The sequence below is a fragment of the Chionomys nivalis genome, chromosome 4 (genome assembly GCF_950005125.1).
Source record: "Chionomys nivalis chromosome 4, mChiNiv1.1, whole genome shotgun sequence".
Taxonomy (NCBI): domain Eukaryota; kingdom Metazoa; phylum Chordata; class Mammalia; order Rodentia; family Cricetidae; genus Chionomys; species Chionomys nivalis.
The window spans coordinates 97,242,784-97,258,776 of record NC_080089.1 but is presented as its reverse complement, the minus strand read 5'-3'; the positions used below and the strand labels follow the sequence as shown (position 1 = coordinate 97,258,776).

At 35.2% G+C, this 15,993-nt stretch overlaps 1 protein-coding gene across 1 annotated transcript in view; it reads right to left on the bottom strand.

Moving 5' to 3' along the window:
* Nucleotides 1–15,993, bottom strand: part of Stag1 (STAG1 cohesin complex component) — a 327,633-nt gene that overhangs the window by 196,785 nt on the left and 114,855 nt on the right. The window contains exon 4 of the mRNA XM_057766709.1: nucleotides 13,482–13,646. Coding sequence (XP_057622692.1) covers nucleotides 13,482–13,646 — 165 coding nt within the window. The remainder of the gene's footprint in view (nucleotides 1–13,481; nucleotides 13,647–15,993) is intronic.

Below are 15,993 nucleotides of genomic sequence, written 5' to 3'. Positions count from 1 at the left end.
TTTCTCACATTTTTTGGAAGCAGCATGCTTGCACATCCTGCTTTATTTCCTTCTTGGGTCTCTGATGGAGTTGAAGACCCAATAGTTATAGTTTTCCTTGATACCAAAGTTAGAAACGAAATTCACTAAAGAAATTTAAAGTATATAAGGTTGAGAGACATAAAAAGATAATTTTGGAAATGCAAGGTAGAATAGAAAGTGAATACAACCGTTTTGGACCCACCAAAATAGAACAGATATAAGAGGATTTTCTCTGAATTGGCCAATTGTTAATAAATTAGACATTTTTATGTACTTATTTCCTGTATATATTGTGTATAGTTATTGTACTTTTTGTATACAATTTTTCTTAATTAGTTATAACCTGCTTTTCTTAATTTTTGAACAAAACAAGGAAACATGGTGACATCTTGTTTATACAAAAATAAGCTTACCTAAAGATCAGAGGGCAGAGCTAGCCACTATCTAACCACAAAGGTCTGGCGGTCTGTACAGACAGGCAGGAAGTGACATGGCTGGGTGGAGAGAGGAAGTGATAAGACAAGAGGAGACAAGAGCTCAGTCCCTTTTTGGCTGAGAAGTTGAGTAGTTAAGGTGGCTGCGGTTTTGGTCTTTCATCTCTCTGATCTCTCAGCCATTTCAATGATATCTGACTCCGGGCTTTTATTATTAAGAGCTTTTAGAAGTCATAATACATGAATATATATTAAAACAGCATAAAAACTACACTTTTTACAATACAGAATATGTCATTACAAAAACTTTCCATATTCACATCTTCTAGAATAAGGCAACATTTTCACACAAAGCAAAATGGTTGAATGAATACAGATAAAACTCCTTCAGTTGGTGAGAGGAATTTATAAACTAATGGATGTCTTATACCACTTAAACTAATGTTGCTATAATATTACAGTAAGCAACGGGGATCCTCTGTATGGTATGAAAGAAATGAGAAGTGGAAATATGCAGTCTAGAAATAACACTCCAACAACAGTAGCTAAGTCACAATTTTTTTCTCCAAATAATCCACCAAAGGCCACTAGCTTATACCAGCATTCAGCCTACCACCATCATTTAGTCTTCACCTACTTTTCACAATAAACATAAAAGGCATGAAGGCTATCATCAACAGAAAAAACTCTATATACAAAAGAAACAATTATTATTACCCTTGTTATATGAGCCACTTATTCTCTGTAAGACAACTAAACTAAAGTCTTGCCAACTTCCTGCTCACTTATACTGTATTATTGCACTAATACTCAAAACAAAAAACAAGAAAACAAAAACAAAACCTTGCCTTTTATGACAGGTATGATGACATCTAAATATAATTAAAAAGAAAATCAACCACTGGTTGAGGGTGAGGAAAGAGAATTACAATTTCAAGGACAACCTGGGCCACTTAAGAAGTTCAAGGCCAATTTAAGCTATACAGTGAGTGCCATGTGAATATTGTTCATATTATCTAAGAGTCTGCAAATATCATTACAACCTTTACATTCCTTCTTTTTGAATTCAATAGTTGATATGATTATTGATACTTTGTCATTATCAAGAACGGTGACTAGCATTTACAAAATGAACCAACCATGTAGCACACACAGAAAAGGCATTTAAAAAGGTACAAATAGGCTGAAATAAAAGCATAAAACAAAAGATATTCTGTCCAAAATTGATCATAAGAAATTTGATATGTCTATACCAGTATCTGACAGGACAGGAATAAAGAAAAAGAACAATATCAAACAGATTTCTAATATATATTTACATATATATGTGTGTGTGTTTGTGTGTGTATTCATTCAAAAAAACCTATAACAATTCTAAACCTGTATGTGCAAACAACAGGAGCCTCAAAACACATGAAACAAAAGTTGAAAAGTTAGAAGAAATAAGAAACATCACAAACATAGCTGAGATTTTCCCCCATATGTCTCTTTGTAACTGGTAAAAGCAACACACACAAACACACAAATAAAACTATATAAATAATGTTACAAATAAATATGTCCTGGTTCGTATGCATAAAGCATAAAACTGACTATTAAAAAATATACACAGAATTCACAAGAGAAAACCATAACCCAGATATCTATACATAGTGATAATTTGTTTATGATCTAACGAATAAAGTTTGCCTGAAGATCAGAGCGCAAAACTAACCACAATAGTCAGACATAAGACCAGGCAATGGTGGCATACACTTTCAATCCCAGCAGTCACACTAGTTAGAAACAGAGGCTGGGCAGATTGGTACATACTTTTAATACCAGCAGTAAAGAGAAATATAAGGGAGGATGAAAGAGGAACTTGCTCAGTCTCAGTCTGAGGATTCGTGGAGGCACAATCACCCATTTGGATCACAGATAGAGATAAGAGTCTGTGACTACCCACTTTGCATTTATGAATTTCAGCTTGCATCTCAATATCTTTCTCTGGGTTTTTATTATTTGTGCAACAACTATATGGGTTGTCACTATTTCTAAGATATAAAAAAAAAAAGTATCCAGCACAATATTGGTTACCTAATAGCATTATAGACACAATTATTCTGGAACATAAACTACAGGTCCACTGATTTTTTCCATTGGTAAAAAAAAAAAAAATCATTAAAAGTCATTTCATAGGAACCAGCTGCCTAGGACAGAGTAGGCCTGAGGAAAAATGCTCCACGGGAGAAGAAGCCAGGAACCAATCTAGTCCCAGGAGCCAAACCAGTACTAGGACACTGGCGAACCAGGACTGAGCCAACAACCTGATCCCTAGTTAGTGATCTCTACCAGAACAGGTACAGAAGAGTAACTGCTGAGCTTTTGAGCCAAGGCACTGAGACCACTGAGGGTCCGGACATGAATCTGGGACATTCAAGGGAGTAGACCTAAGCCAGGACATCTGCGGGTCTGGGTGTGAGTCTAGAACCTCCCGGGAACCAGTCATGAGTCAGGACCACTGCCAATCTGGGCGTGAATCTGGAACCTCCAAAGGAGTAGGCAGGAACCAGAGATCTCTGTAGAGCCGGGCATTAGTCTGGGACCTCAGAGGGAATAGGCCTGAGCCCGGACCTCTGTGGGTCCAGGTATTGGTCTGGGACATCAAAGGGAATAGGCAGGAACCTGGAACCTCTGTACGTCCTAGCATGAGTCTGGGACCTCTGAGGGAGTAAGCCTGAACAAGATAGACTGCGGTTCTGGGCGCACCAGAGCCTGGGAACTCCAAGTCAGTAGCCAGAGCCAGAAACCTTTGCAGGACCAACTCCAAGTCAGGGACTTCTGCAGGAGGGAATTCAGACCAAGATTTACAGAAACAGGTCAAAGCCAGTAACCTAGGTCAAATTAGGCCTGAGACAGCAAACTCAAAGGAAGCAGAGCACAGAACAGGAGCTCTGAACTATCTCCAAAAACACCCATCTGAGCTTTGGATTCACTGGCACCTAGAAAATTATCCAAAAAAATCTGAGACAGCCCCAATAAAGAAAACACAAGCCGAGGGAATTATAAAAAGAGAAATCATGAGAAAAAGATCAGGAACCACAAACGCAAGCATGAATAGCAAAATATAAAAGATGGAAGAGAGAATCTCAAACACTGAAGATACAATAGAGGAAACAGACTCACCACTTAAAGAAAACATTAAATCTAACAAAAGCTTAACCCAAAATATCCAGGAAATACAGGACACCACGAAATGGCAAAATCTAAGAATAACAGGTATAGAAGAAGGAGAAGAAGTTCAACTCAAAAGCACAGAAAATATATTTAACAAAATCATAGAAGAAAACTTTCCCAACCTAAAGAAAGATATACCTATGAAGATACAAGAAGCTTACAAAACACCAAATAGACTGCATCAAAAAAAAAAGTCCTTTCACCACATAATAATCAAAACACTAAACAAACAGAGTAAAGAAAGAATACTAAGAGCTGCAAAGGAAAAAAGACAAGTAACATATAAAAGTAGACATATCAGAATTACACCTGACTTCTCATTGGACACAATGAGAGCCAGAAGGACGTGGTCAAGTGTTATGCAGAAATGAGGAGACCACGGATGCCAGCCCAGACTACTATATCCAGCAAAACTTTCAATCACCATAGAAGGACAAAACAAAATATTCCATGATTTCACCAACACCTAGCCACAAACCCAACCATACACAAAATACTAAAAGGAAAACTCCAACCCAAGGAAGCTGGCTACACCAACAAAAACATAGACAATTGACAGTCTCATAGCAGCAAATCCCAAAAAGAGAGAAAAATGCACAAATTATAATCACGAACAATGAAAATTAAATTAACAGGAGATGGCAATCACTGGTCATTAATATCCCTTAATGTAAATGGATGGACTAAACTCACCTATAAAAAGGCACAGGCTAATGGACTGGATATGAAAACAGAATACATCCTTCTTCTGCATAAAAGAAACACATCTCAACCTCAAAGACATACACTGTCTCAGAGTAAAGGGTTGGGGAAAAATATGACAATAAAATGGACCTAAGAAACAAGTGGGTGTAGCTTTCCTAATATCTAACAAAACAAACTTCAAGCTAGAATCAGTCAAAAGAGACAAAGAAGGTCATTTCATATTAGTCACAGGAAAACTCCATCAAAAATTTCAATACTGAACATCTATTCCTCAAATACAAGGGCACCCTCATATGTGAAAGAAATACTTGTAAAGCTTAAATCATACATTAAACCCCACGCACTAATAGTGGGAGACTTCAAAACGCCCCCTCACCACTGGACAGGTCAATCACACAAAAAATAAACAGAGAAATAAGAGAACTAACAGATGTTATGACTCAAATAGACTTAACAGACATCTATAGAATATTCCATCCAAACAGAAAAGAATATACCTTGTTCTCGGCACCTAATAAAACTTTCTCAAAAACTGACCACATAGTAACAAAACAATCCTCAACAATTAGAAAAAATGTAGAATAATCGAATGTACCTTATAAGGTCACAATTTTTTAAAACTAGAAGTCAACAGCAATACTAATTCCAGAAAACCCACAAACGATGCTCACCTGAATCATCCATCAATGGGTCAAAAAAGAAATAAAGGGAGAAATTAAAGAACTCCTAAAATTCAATGAAAATGATCACACAACATACCCAAATTTATGGAACACAATGCGAGCAGTGTTAAGAGGAAAGTTCATAGGCCTAAACACCTACATAAAGAAGTTGAAAAAATCCCACACTACTGAATTAATAGAACATTTGAAAACTTTAGAACAAAAAGAAGCAAACTCACATAAGAGAACTAGACTCCAGGAAATAATCAAATCGAGAGCTGAAATCAACAATATAGAAACAAAGATAAAAATACAAAGAATCAGTGAGACAAAGAGTTGGTTCTAGGAGAAAAATCAACAAAATAGACAAACCTTTATCCAAACTAAACAAAAAGGGAGAGAGAATATCCAAATTAACAAAATCAGAAATGGAAAGGGGGACATAACATAAAGGAGGAAATATAGAGAATCATCAGGTCATATTTCGAAAACCTGTACGGCACAAAATTATTAAACTTAAAGGAAATAGACAACTTTCTGGATAAATATCACTTACCAAAATTCAATCAAAAACAGATAAGCAAGTTAAAAAGACCTATAACTGCTGAAGAAATAGAAAAAGTCATCAAAAGTCTCCCAACAAAACAAAAACAAAAACAAAAAAAAACAAAAAACAAAACAAAACAAAAAACCCAGATGGATTCAGCTCAGAATTCTACAAGACTTTCTTTTTCTTTTTCTTTTTCTTGGTTTTTCGAGGCAGGGTTTCTTTGTGGCTTTGGAGCCTGTCCTGGAACTAGCTCTGTAGACCAGGCTGGTCTCGAACTCACAGAGATCCGCCTGCCTCTGCCTCCCGAGTGCTGGGATTAAAGGCATGCGCCACCATCGCCCGGCTTCTACAAGACTTTCAAAGAAAAATGAATACCAATACTCCTCAAATTATTCCACACAATAGAAACAGAAGGAACAATGCCAAACTCTTTTTATGAGGCTACAATTACCCTGATACCCAAACCACAGAAAGATACTACTAAGAAGGAAAATTACAGCCCAATCTCACTCATGAACATTGATGAAAAATAGTAAATAAAATACTGGCAAATCAAATCCAAGAACATATCAGAACCATCATCCATCATAATCAAGTCAGCTTTATCCCAGAGATGCAGGGATGGTTCAACATACGAAAATCTATAACTGTAATCCACCACATGAATAAGCTGAAAAATAAAAACAACATGATCATCTCATTAGACGCTGGAAAAGCTTTCGACAAAATACAACATCCCTTCAGGATAAAAGACTTGCAGAGAGCAGGGATACAAGGAACACACCTAAACATGGTAAAAGGAAATATACAGCAAGCTGACAACCAACATCAAACTAAAGGGAGAGAAATTTCCAGCGATTCCAGTGAAATAAGGAACAAGACAAGGTTGTCCACTCTCTCCATATCTATTCAAGATAGTCCTTGAGGTCCTAGCTAGAGCAATAAGACACCAAAAGAAAAACAAGGGGATACAAATTGGAAAAGAAGAAATAAAACTCTCACTATTTGCTGATGATATGACAGTTTACATAAGCAATCTCAAATATTCTACCAAGGAACTTCTACAACTCATACACACTTTTAGTAATGTAACAGGATACAAGATGAACTAAAAAATCAGTAGCCCTCCTGTACACAGATGATAAAAAGGCTAGGGAAGAAATCAGAGAATCAACACGCTTCACAATAGTCACAAATAGCATAAAATATCTCAGAGTAACTCTAACCAAACAAGTGGAAGACTTGTATCACAAGAACTTTAAATCTTTGAAGAAAGAATTTAAAGAAGACACCAGAAAGTGGAGAGATCTCCCATGCTCTTGGGTAGGCAGAATTGACATAGTAAAAATGGCAATCTTACCAAAAGCAATCTACAGATTCAATACAGTGCCCCTCAAAGTCCCACAATCCCAGAGAATTTAAGACAACAATGAGGACACTAACAGAGACTTACATAGATCTAATCTACAGGGGAAGTAGAAAAAGACAAGATGTCCTGAGTAAATTGGGAGCATGGGGACCTTGGAGGAGGGTTGAAGAGGGGAAGGGAGATGCAGGGAGAAGAGCCGAGAAAAATGTAGAGCTCTATAAAATCAATAATAAAACAGGAAAAAATTATTTCATAGTAAATATTCTAAGGCACATTTGGAAATGGTACATATTATTTCAGCTAATAATTAGTTAAGTAGTTACATCTGGATTCAAAAGGAGTGAAGAAATGTTTCTCTACCAGTAGCAGGCCTGAATTTTCTTTATAAGAAGTAAAATAAATAAAGAAAGAAACTTCAGTACATAGATATTTGTCTCTGCCAAAATCAGCCCTCTGGAAACTGTTATTACATGTATTCTTTCTGTCAATAAAAATAGCTAAGTACTGTGGGTCTTAGTGTTTACTCTATCTAAATGACTATAAAGAAGTATTTCACTAAATTGCAATTTATTCTTGCGATAGAATAAAATGTAGCTAGGATTATTAGCAGTAATGACAAAAAATAGCTTTTTCACATTAAGTACAATGTATGTAATTCTGTTTTTAAAACAAGTTTACATGCAGAAACATATACAAGATGATGCAAAAAGTTCAAAGAAAAATATTCATAGGTTTTATGCACTCGAATCATTCCAAGTATTTTTTAATCAAAGACTTAAAAGCATAAAGATCATAAAGAGGCACCTGAAACACTAACAAAATGACATTTATCATCTTACTGTACAAGAGAACAAAATAAAAATCATTATTATACTTTTTCCTGAGGTGATTAGGAAGAAAAATGTAAAACTTGAGAGAGAAAATAAAGCAAAAGCTATAAGATGTTTTTTGTGGGAAACAGTTTGAATAGCAGTTAAATGTTAAATCTTACCATTAAAGTCCCTATTAGCATAACGATCAATCCAGTCTATCCATTTATGTAGTATACACTGAGACATTAACTATATTAATATACAATTTTCTATCAACTATTTCATAGGGTTAAGTAGACATGTGTAGACAGAGTTAACATTCTATAGTGATGCTAAAGCATAGAGTCATTTCCTTTAAAATAAGACAAGCAGACGATCAAGATAACATTGTAGTTTGCAAACTCAAGATCCTAAACTAAACCAATGTGATACCTTATGCCTCTAATCCTAGCATCTGGGAAACTGAAGCAGTAAAAATACTGTGGATCTTATGAAACCATAAGAGGCACAGTGAGCTCCCAAAAAGGAAAGAGTAGAAAGGATCACAGACCCTAAGCTGCAATGATGGGGAGAATGAACACCCCCATTCTAAGAAGCCAGTAAAATAGTCTATAGTAATATTTTTCACCACAGATTTAGTAGTATCACAAATGTCTTCTCTAAACTCTCATAGTGTACTTCCTTAATATGTATACTATATAATATTTAATAGCATAAATATTAGACAGAATTTTATTCGGTTGTTTTATTTTTAGGCTAGAAGACTATTGATAGTCAAAGCCTGGAGTTTGTTAGTCTTGAATGATATATTTGTCTGTTTATAAATGACACTCATGGGAAAAAATAGGAATTATAGGAGGTGGGAGACAAGAACATGTGTGTGGGTGTGAAAGTAATCATGACTGAGTATGTCTATTCTGTTATCAGAAAACAAATTTAATAAATAACATGAATTCAGATTGATAAAGAATTAGGACAATTAGGGAATAAAAGTTGCTTAGCTTAACCTAGCTACTATATTTTAAGCCTCAAATAACTGCTCTTTGTATTTACTCATGGCATTTTTAACCTTCTTATAAAATGCTTGCATTCTACATCTTAAAAGTAGTTCTTTACTAAAACAATACTTTAGTTAGGACTCTGGCCCATTTCAACTCAGAAGGAACATGGAGTGACTCTGTCTGCCCTTGAGTAGCCAGCCAGTGACTATTTTTCCTTCTATCGGCATGGTAAACAGCTCAGTTTCAGCTGGAATATGAAAGATGGATATTTGTCTTTATTTAATCCCTTCAAATTGAAGGATGGAAATGAGAGCAACTAGCGAAAGATAGAAATAAGCAAACAATACAATACCTAAAAATGGATAAAATCTCAGAGAAGTATTACAGAAGGACATCATGTGATTGCTACAAACAGGAAAAAAAATCCACTAAACTGGGAGTGATGGCTCACTCCTTTAATCTCAGTACTTTAGAGGCAGAGGTAGGCAGATATCTGAGTTCGAGGCCAGCCTGGTCTACAGAGGCAGTTCCAGGACAGCCAAAACTACACAGAGAAACACTGCCTTGAAAAACAAAAACAGGCAAACAAAACTACAAGACTAGCTATAACTGACTAATCTTAAGGTTTCTAATCACTGCAATGAAATACTACAACAAAAAACAAATAGGGGAGGAAAGGGGGTTTACTTGGATTAATCTTCCACTTTAAACCGGGTGGTGATGGTGCATGCATTTAATCCCAGCACTCGGGAGGCAGAGGCTGGTGGATCTCTGTGAGTTCGAGGCCAGCCTGGTCTACAAGAGCTAGTTCTAAGACAGGCTCTAAAGCTATAGAGAAACCCTGACTTGAAAAACAAAAAACAAACAAAAACTTCCACTTTCTAGTCAGTTCATCAAGGAAGGTATCCATGACAGGGACTCAAACAGGGCAGGAACCTGAAGACAGGAACTGATGCAGAGGTCATGCTTTTCACAGCTTCCTCAGCCATGTTTCTTATAGAACCTAGGCATACCAGCCCAGGATTAGCACCACCAACAATGGGCTATATCCAATCCCATCAATTACTAATTAAGAAAATGCCCCACAGGCTCGTTTAAAGCCAATCTCACAGATGATTCTAGTTTGTGTCAAGATGACATAAAACTGACCAGGAAATAAACTGAAACCGACTTGGTCAATTGGGATGACCTTGTTTCATCATAAAAGTAGCTCCATATCATGACCCTTTCAAAATTGCCTGTGCACAGCAAGTATCTGATGGCATGACGTATAAAGAAAAGCCTACTTATGGACAGAAAAGAGAAGTAAAATCTTATTGTGAAAAAAACTCACTCCTGGAATTCAATGCCCCTTAACTTATGAATAGGCCTCTTACTGACTAAAAAACATCACACACCTTTAATCCCAGTAGCCACACTATGGAGGTAGAGATAAGAGTGGGTGGCTGGCTGTTTTGCTTTTCTACCTTTGAGTTGAACCTCAATACTCTGTCTCTGTGTTTTTATTAGTCATGCTATATTGCAGTCTTATCTTCAGGCAAGTTTTATTTGTTAGATTACAAATAGAATATAACTGCATTATAAGGTCACTATAAGCCTAAACTTGTCTAGCAGCATTTGAGCTTCCACTGTAGTAAAGTATACTAAGGTCCTTATTTTTGAAACAAACCTGCATATTCTCATTTTTTAGGGAGAAATCTAAGTTCTTTTAACCTGAAAATGTCAAGTTTCTGACTACCATTAAGTGCTTTTCTATCATAACCCAAATTCTGTTCATCTGTGAAATTCTTCTCTACAAACTACACAGTATTCTTCTATACAAGACACATACACATTGTCTATTTCCAAACTCACCCCAATGTTTGCTAGAGATAGGGTACAGCTCTAACCTCATGTTGATTCAGCCTCAGTCTTTGATTACAAGGCTACAAAGCACGCATGGCTTTTATACTCTCTGTAGGACATTTTATCATGATTTTACCTTTGAATTGGGTAGGTAACAAATAGCAAAACTACAATGTCATTTTTAAGGAAGGTTCTGGTCAATAATTTAAACATGCATGACCTTGGTTCAGGAACCATGCACAAAAATTTGTTATAGAACAATCCCATATTTACATTTTAGAGGTATAAAAAATGACCAAAAGCACTATTTTAGAAGCATAATATTATAATTTTATATGGAAAGAAAATTAAACCTGTTCAATAAATCATGGTTAGGGACTGTGAAAGACAAATAAATCTGAAAAATCAGAAGTCAAATTCACAGTAAAATGATCACCAATAAGTTGCAGTATGAAAAAACAAAATGACCAGTTTGTAACATTAATCTCAATATACCAAGTAAAAATAAAATGAGTACTAAATTATAAATAACTTTAAAACATAGTGAATAAAAGTTGAAAATAAACAATAAATTATATTTGAAATATTGAATCAAAATTAAACTCTGAAAAATGTGGTGTCCTGACTCACAATCCATAGTCAGAAAATATGGTAGAAAAGTGATATAAGAATATTTCGCAAAATCTTACCTTGGTTAATATTTTGTTTAAAATATAAATAGGATTTTATGACTGGGTAGATAGGTCATTTGATAAACTGGCTGCTATATATACGAAAGAACCAATGTATAATTCCCAGAACCTGTATTAAACATGATGATAGGACTAGAGGGATGGGTCAGCAGTAAAGAGTGCTTGTGCTTAGCATCCAGGTCAGACGGATTAAAATCTCCACTCCAAGGGATCTGATACTTTCTTCCGAAATTTCAGACATCTGTACTTACATGTGCACACCCTACTACCAACACACATACATACACACAAAATTAAAATAAATAAATAATTTATGAGTATGCATTACCACACCAAGCCAATTTGATAAAAATATATTGATAATAAATGCTTTTTCAATATTAATTTTAGCACAAAGCTGTAATAGGTGTTAAAATATTTATGCAAATGAAGTTTAACATGAAAAATAAAAATCTAAATTTATATGAAATTCACTTCAGTTCTTATATTTTCTTTCTGGTCAAAATTGAGAAGAAAATATTTTAAAAATCAGTACTTCTGTAGCATGTTAATATTCTTCTCTGAAAGTATGATGACTACACGGTCAAACTTAGTGACTAAAAAGCACTTGGTTTTAAAACACACTAATATAATGCACAGACAAATATCTACTGCTTTGGATAACTGAGACTTTAGTCTTCGTTGTGCAATAAAGAATGTTAACCAGTATAATCCACATTGTTGCCTGTCCACACAAATACATAGACCAACATACACAAGAATATGCAAAAGAGACAATATAAAGTAAATTGCTCTAAGGGCTTCAACACAAAACACAAGTGAAAAATAAAAGGTAAATTAATGGCAAACTATGTTGGTGCTAAATGTAACTATTTCATAAATTATCTAAAAACTTTTCACATTAATATTGAAAGCACAATTTTAAAATTAGCAAATGAGAAATTAAAGATTTAGCTTATTGTTAACCATTGGTTGTCAAGAAAATGTAAATTAAAAATAATACTGATTTAAGTTATCAAGTAATTTTTAAATATAAAACACCAAAATAATGGAACAGAACATGTTGGCTTTTTGCTTGTTTTTTTCAAGTCAGGATTTCTTTTGGTAGAGCTGGCTATCCTAGAACTAGCTCAGTAAACCAGGCTGGCCTTCAAAGCACAGAGATCCACTTCCCTGCCTCTTGAGTGCTGGGATTAAAGGTGAGCGCCCCGCTCCCAGCTCACTTCTTTTTTATTACTGGGTTATTTATATGTTCTTCTGGCAGAACTGAGTAGCACAGGCTGTCCTCAATTTCGTGAGCTTTCTGCCAAGCCACCAGAATGTGGACTTCAAATTTGTATTCCACACTCAGGATATTTGACAAAACACACTTTCAGGTTTCTTGTGCATTTTAATACTTCCTATACTTCTTATGAAGGGTGGAAGTTTAATATTTGGAAAGAAATATAATATTTATTTATTAAGTTAAAAAAACCCCATGAAGCAAAATGTTTCACCTATGACATTTTAAAATGATAATGTTCAGAAATAAACATGAACAATTAATATATTTTAATAGAAAAATAATATAACAACATGCTAAAGGAACAGTAAAATAACTATGGTTTATCTTACAATAAAGTTTCCAATAAAATCATAGATTACCAAACAATTCGTTGTTGAATAAATGAAACATAAAATACAGGTTTCTAAAAGATCACACTGGACTAAGGAGATGACTCAATTAACACTGAACTTACTGTACAAGCATGAGGACCTGAGGTTCCGAGATAGACACACAAGAGACACACCCACACATATACTCTTCTTTCAAATAAGCTGACGTCTGCATTACACATATCAAATCACGTTCGAAAACTAGATCAAGATCACAGAAAGACTCTTGGGCATTTCCTACTAGTCATTTTGTTTAGTAAAACTCAAAGAATACTTTCAAAATAAGCAAACTGAACTGAAAAAACCTACAAAGAATAACATTTTGGTTCAAATATAAGTTATACAGAAGTTAGAGGAATATCTAAGTGGTAGAGCACATGCTCAGAATATTTAAGACCCTGGGTACAAAAACACAGACAATGACACACAGAGTGTACATGAAGTGTCGATGTACACACTAGAAAACCCTACAAAGATTGTCATGGTTCATACAAAAAATAGAAACATCCAAAAATTACCTGCATTGCACTTTTCCCCAGTTTCACCACCTCAAACAATGTGACAGGATCTCCTTCCCCGTTCTGTTGAGGGTGTCCATTAGCTCTTCCACGACCTAGTCCTCTAAACCCAGCTTCAGTTCTGCTCTTTTCTCCTGGGGATTTTCGAGGTTTCTTATTTGTAGACTGAATTAAAAGATAAAGAAAAATTATAATGAATGCAGACTTATTTCTGATTTATATAAACATAATCTCAAACTGTTTGATCATATAAAGATGTTTTGAAATAAGAGGTCAAAAATGTATCAATCCCTAAACAAAAACAATTAAAAATTTCTGTGATAAAACATTATAGTACAAACATCAAAATTTAAGTTCATAGAGATATGAAAATAAAATCTCAGATATTTGTATAACAATATTTAATGATTTAACCATGTCTACTCTTGATTTTTCCATCTTTACATCTTCTTCAATATACTCTCCTGCATCCTGAGAATTTTGGTTCACTAAAACATTCCTGGGAAATTCTGCAATTCTAATTTCTTTTTCTGCTGAATTACTCAAAAATTTGTCATTTCAACAAATACTTGGTGGGCATTCTTGGAACTATTCAAGATACCGGAAATACAGTAGAGCCAAAATACTTCCTAAATGTAGCCTAAATTTCCCCTACCTCCTGCACCCAATTATTTCTCTCTTTTGTTTTTGTAAGACACAATCTCATATAGCCAAAGCTAAGCCCAAACTCAATTCATTATGTTGCTAAAAACAAAACAAAACAAACTCTAAATTCCTAGATCCTCCTTTTCTCTCCCAAGTACTGATTAATTACAGGCATGTGGGGACAGAAACCAGGGCTTTTGTACATGCCAACTGAGATATATTCACATCTAGGCCATCAGGTTTTCCAATATTAATACTACCTACCACCACTGTATCTTAAAGCCAGCGGTAATATGAGAAATGTGCCTGTCACTTTACCCAATTGCGTCAAACTAACCAACATCAATTTTGCTTAATGTAATATTAAAAAAAAAAAAACAGATTTTATTTAATCACCAGTACTTCCTGATCCCAATTATTTCTCTCTTTTGTTTTTCTAAGACACAATCTCATATATAGCTCAGGCTAATCTCAAACTCACTACGTAAAGAGTTTTCTAAAATTCTTTAAAAAGTCACACGATTTTCTTCCTTTTCCCCCAGTTATATATTATCCTTTCTTATACTATATTCACTGCCAGTTGGTATTAACCAGAGGTCTTGGTAAAGCATCTTTTCAGTCATTATACTTTCTGGAATAATTCATTAGAGCCCTGTCCCAACAAAAAATTTTCTGCCTCTTATCTCCAAATCTATATTTATCTTACTTTAAAATGCTGGAGCTAGCCCCTGTAAACATTATTCTATTGCCATCTGTTGCAGTATTAGCCTTTATAAACACAGGACACTGTAGAATCACTACACAGCACAGCGGAGTGGGGGGAAAGTTCTCTACATGATTGAGCTTTGTCAACTTGGCACGATATTAAGCCCTCCTAGTACTACCTGAGTCACAAACTTCCATTCGTAAGAAGCAACAAGTCGGGCAGTGGTGGTGCACACCTAATCCCAGCACTCAAGAGGCAGAGGCAGGTGGATCCCTGAGTTCCAAGCTAGTCTACAGAGAACATGATCTCTATTAATTTTGTTATTTATGTAGACATATGATCATTTTATTTTTACTATTAATGTATTTTAAAAACCATCTACAGTAACACCTAGAAAATACCTTAACTTTTCTTTAAAGCTGTTACATTCCAGTGCATGAAGTTTAGTCATTAACTTGCTGATGAGCAGCTTTTCTTTCTTTTCTTTTTTAATCTCTTCTTTTTTTTTTTTTTTTTTTTTTGGTTTTTTCGAGACAGGGTTTCTCTGTGGTTTTGGAGCCTGTCCTGGAACTAGCTCTTGTAGACCAGGCTGGTCTCGAACTCACAGAGATCCTCCTGCCTCTGCCTCCCAAGTGCTGGGATTAAAGGCGTGCGCCACCACCGCCCGGCTTCTTTTTTTTTTCATGCCAGAGGAGGGTAGGGGTTGACAAAGAACACTAAGCCCATCTTCAACGATGTAATGGAAGTTAAAGATTGCTAGGTGAGGACACTCAAAAGACTCCCACACCCTCACACCCTGAATCCCATTTCCCCTTCTAAGTATATTATAAACAGTTAATAGTTGCTGGGAGTGTGGGGGAGTTCTCAGTAGTTTAGTTGCTTATAAGTTGCCTGTAAATAACCTCCCTCCAAGCTATCAAATAACTCTAATTAAATGCATTGGTACGCCAAACTACATAAGTGTAATTTTATAATCAATGACCTATTTGAAGTGAATAGATGTGTGATTGTCTCCCCCAAAAGAGGGTTCACATACCAGCTTAAAAGCCAGATGTTAATTGTGGAATAATATTAACAAATACTCATAAACTGAATCAAATAAATACAAAAAAGGATGATCAAACTAATGTCCTTGCCTTTATTTTTTTAAACATACCAAGA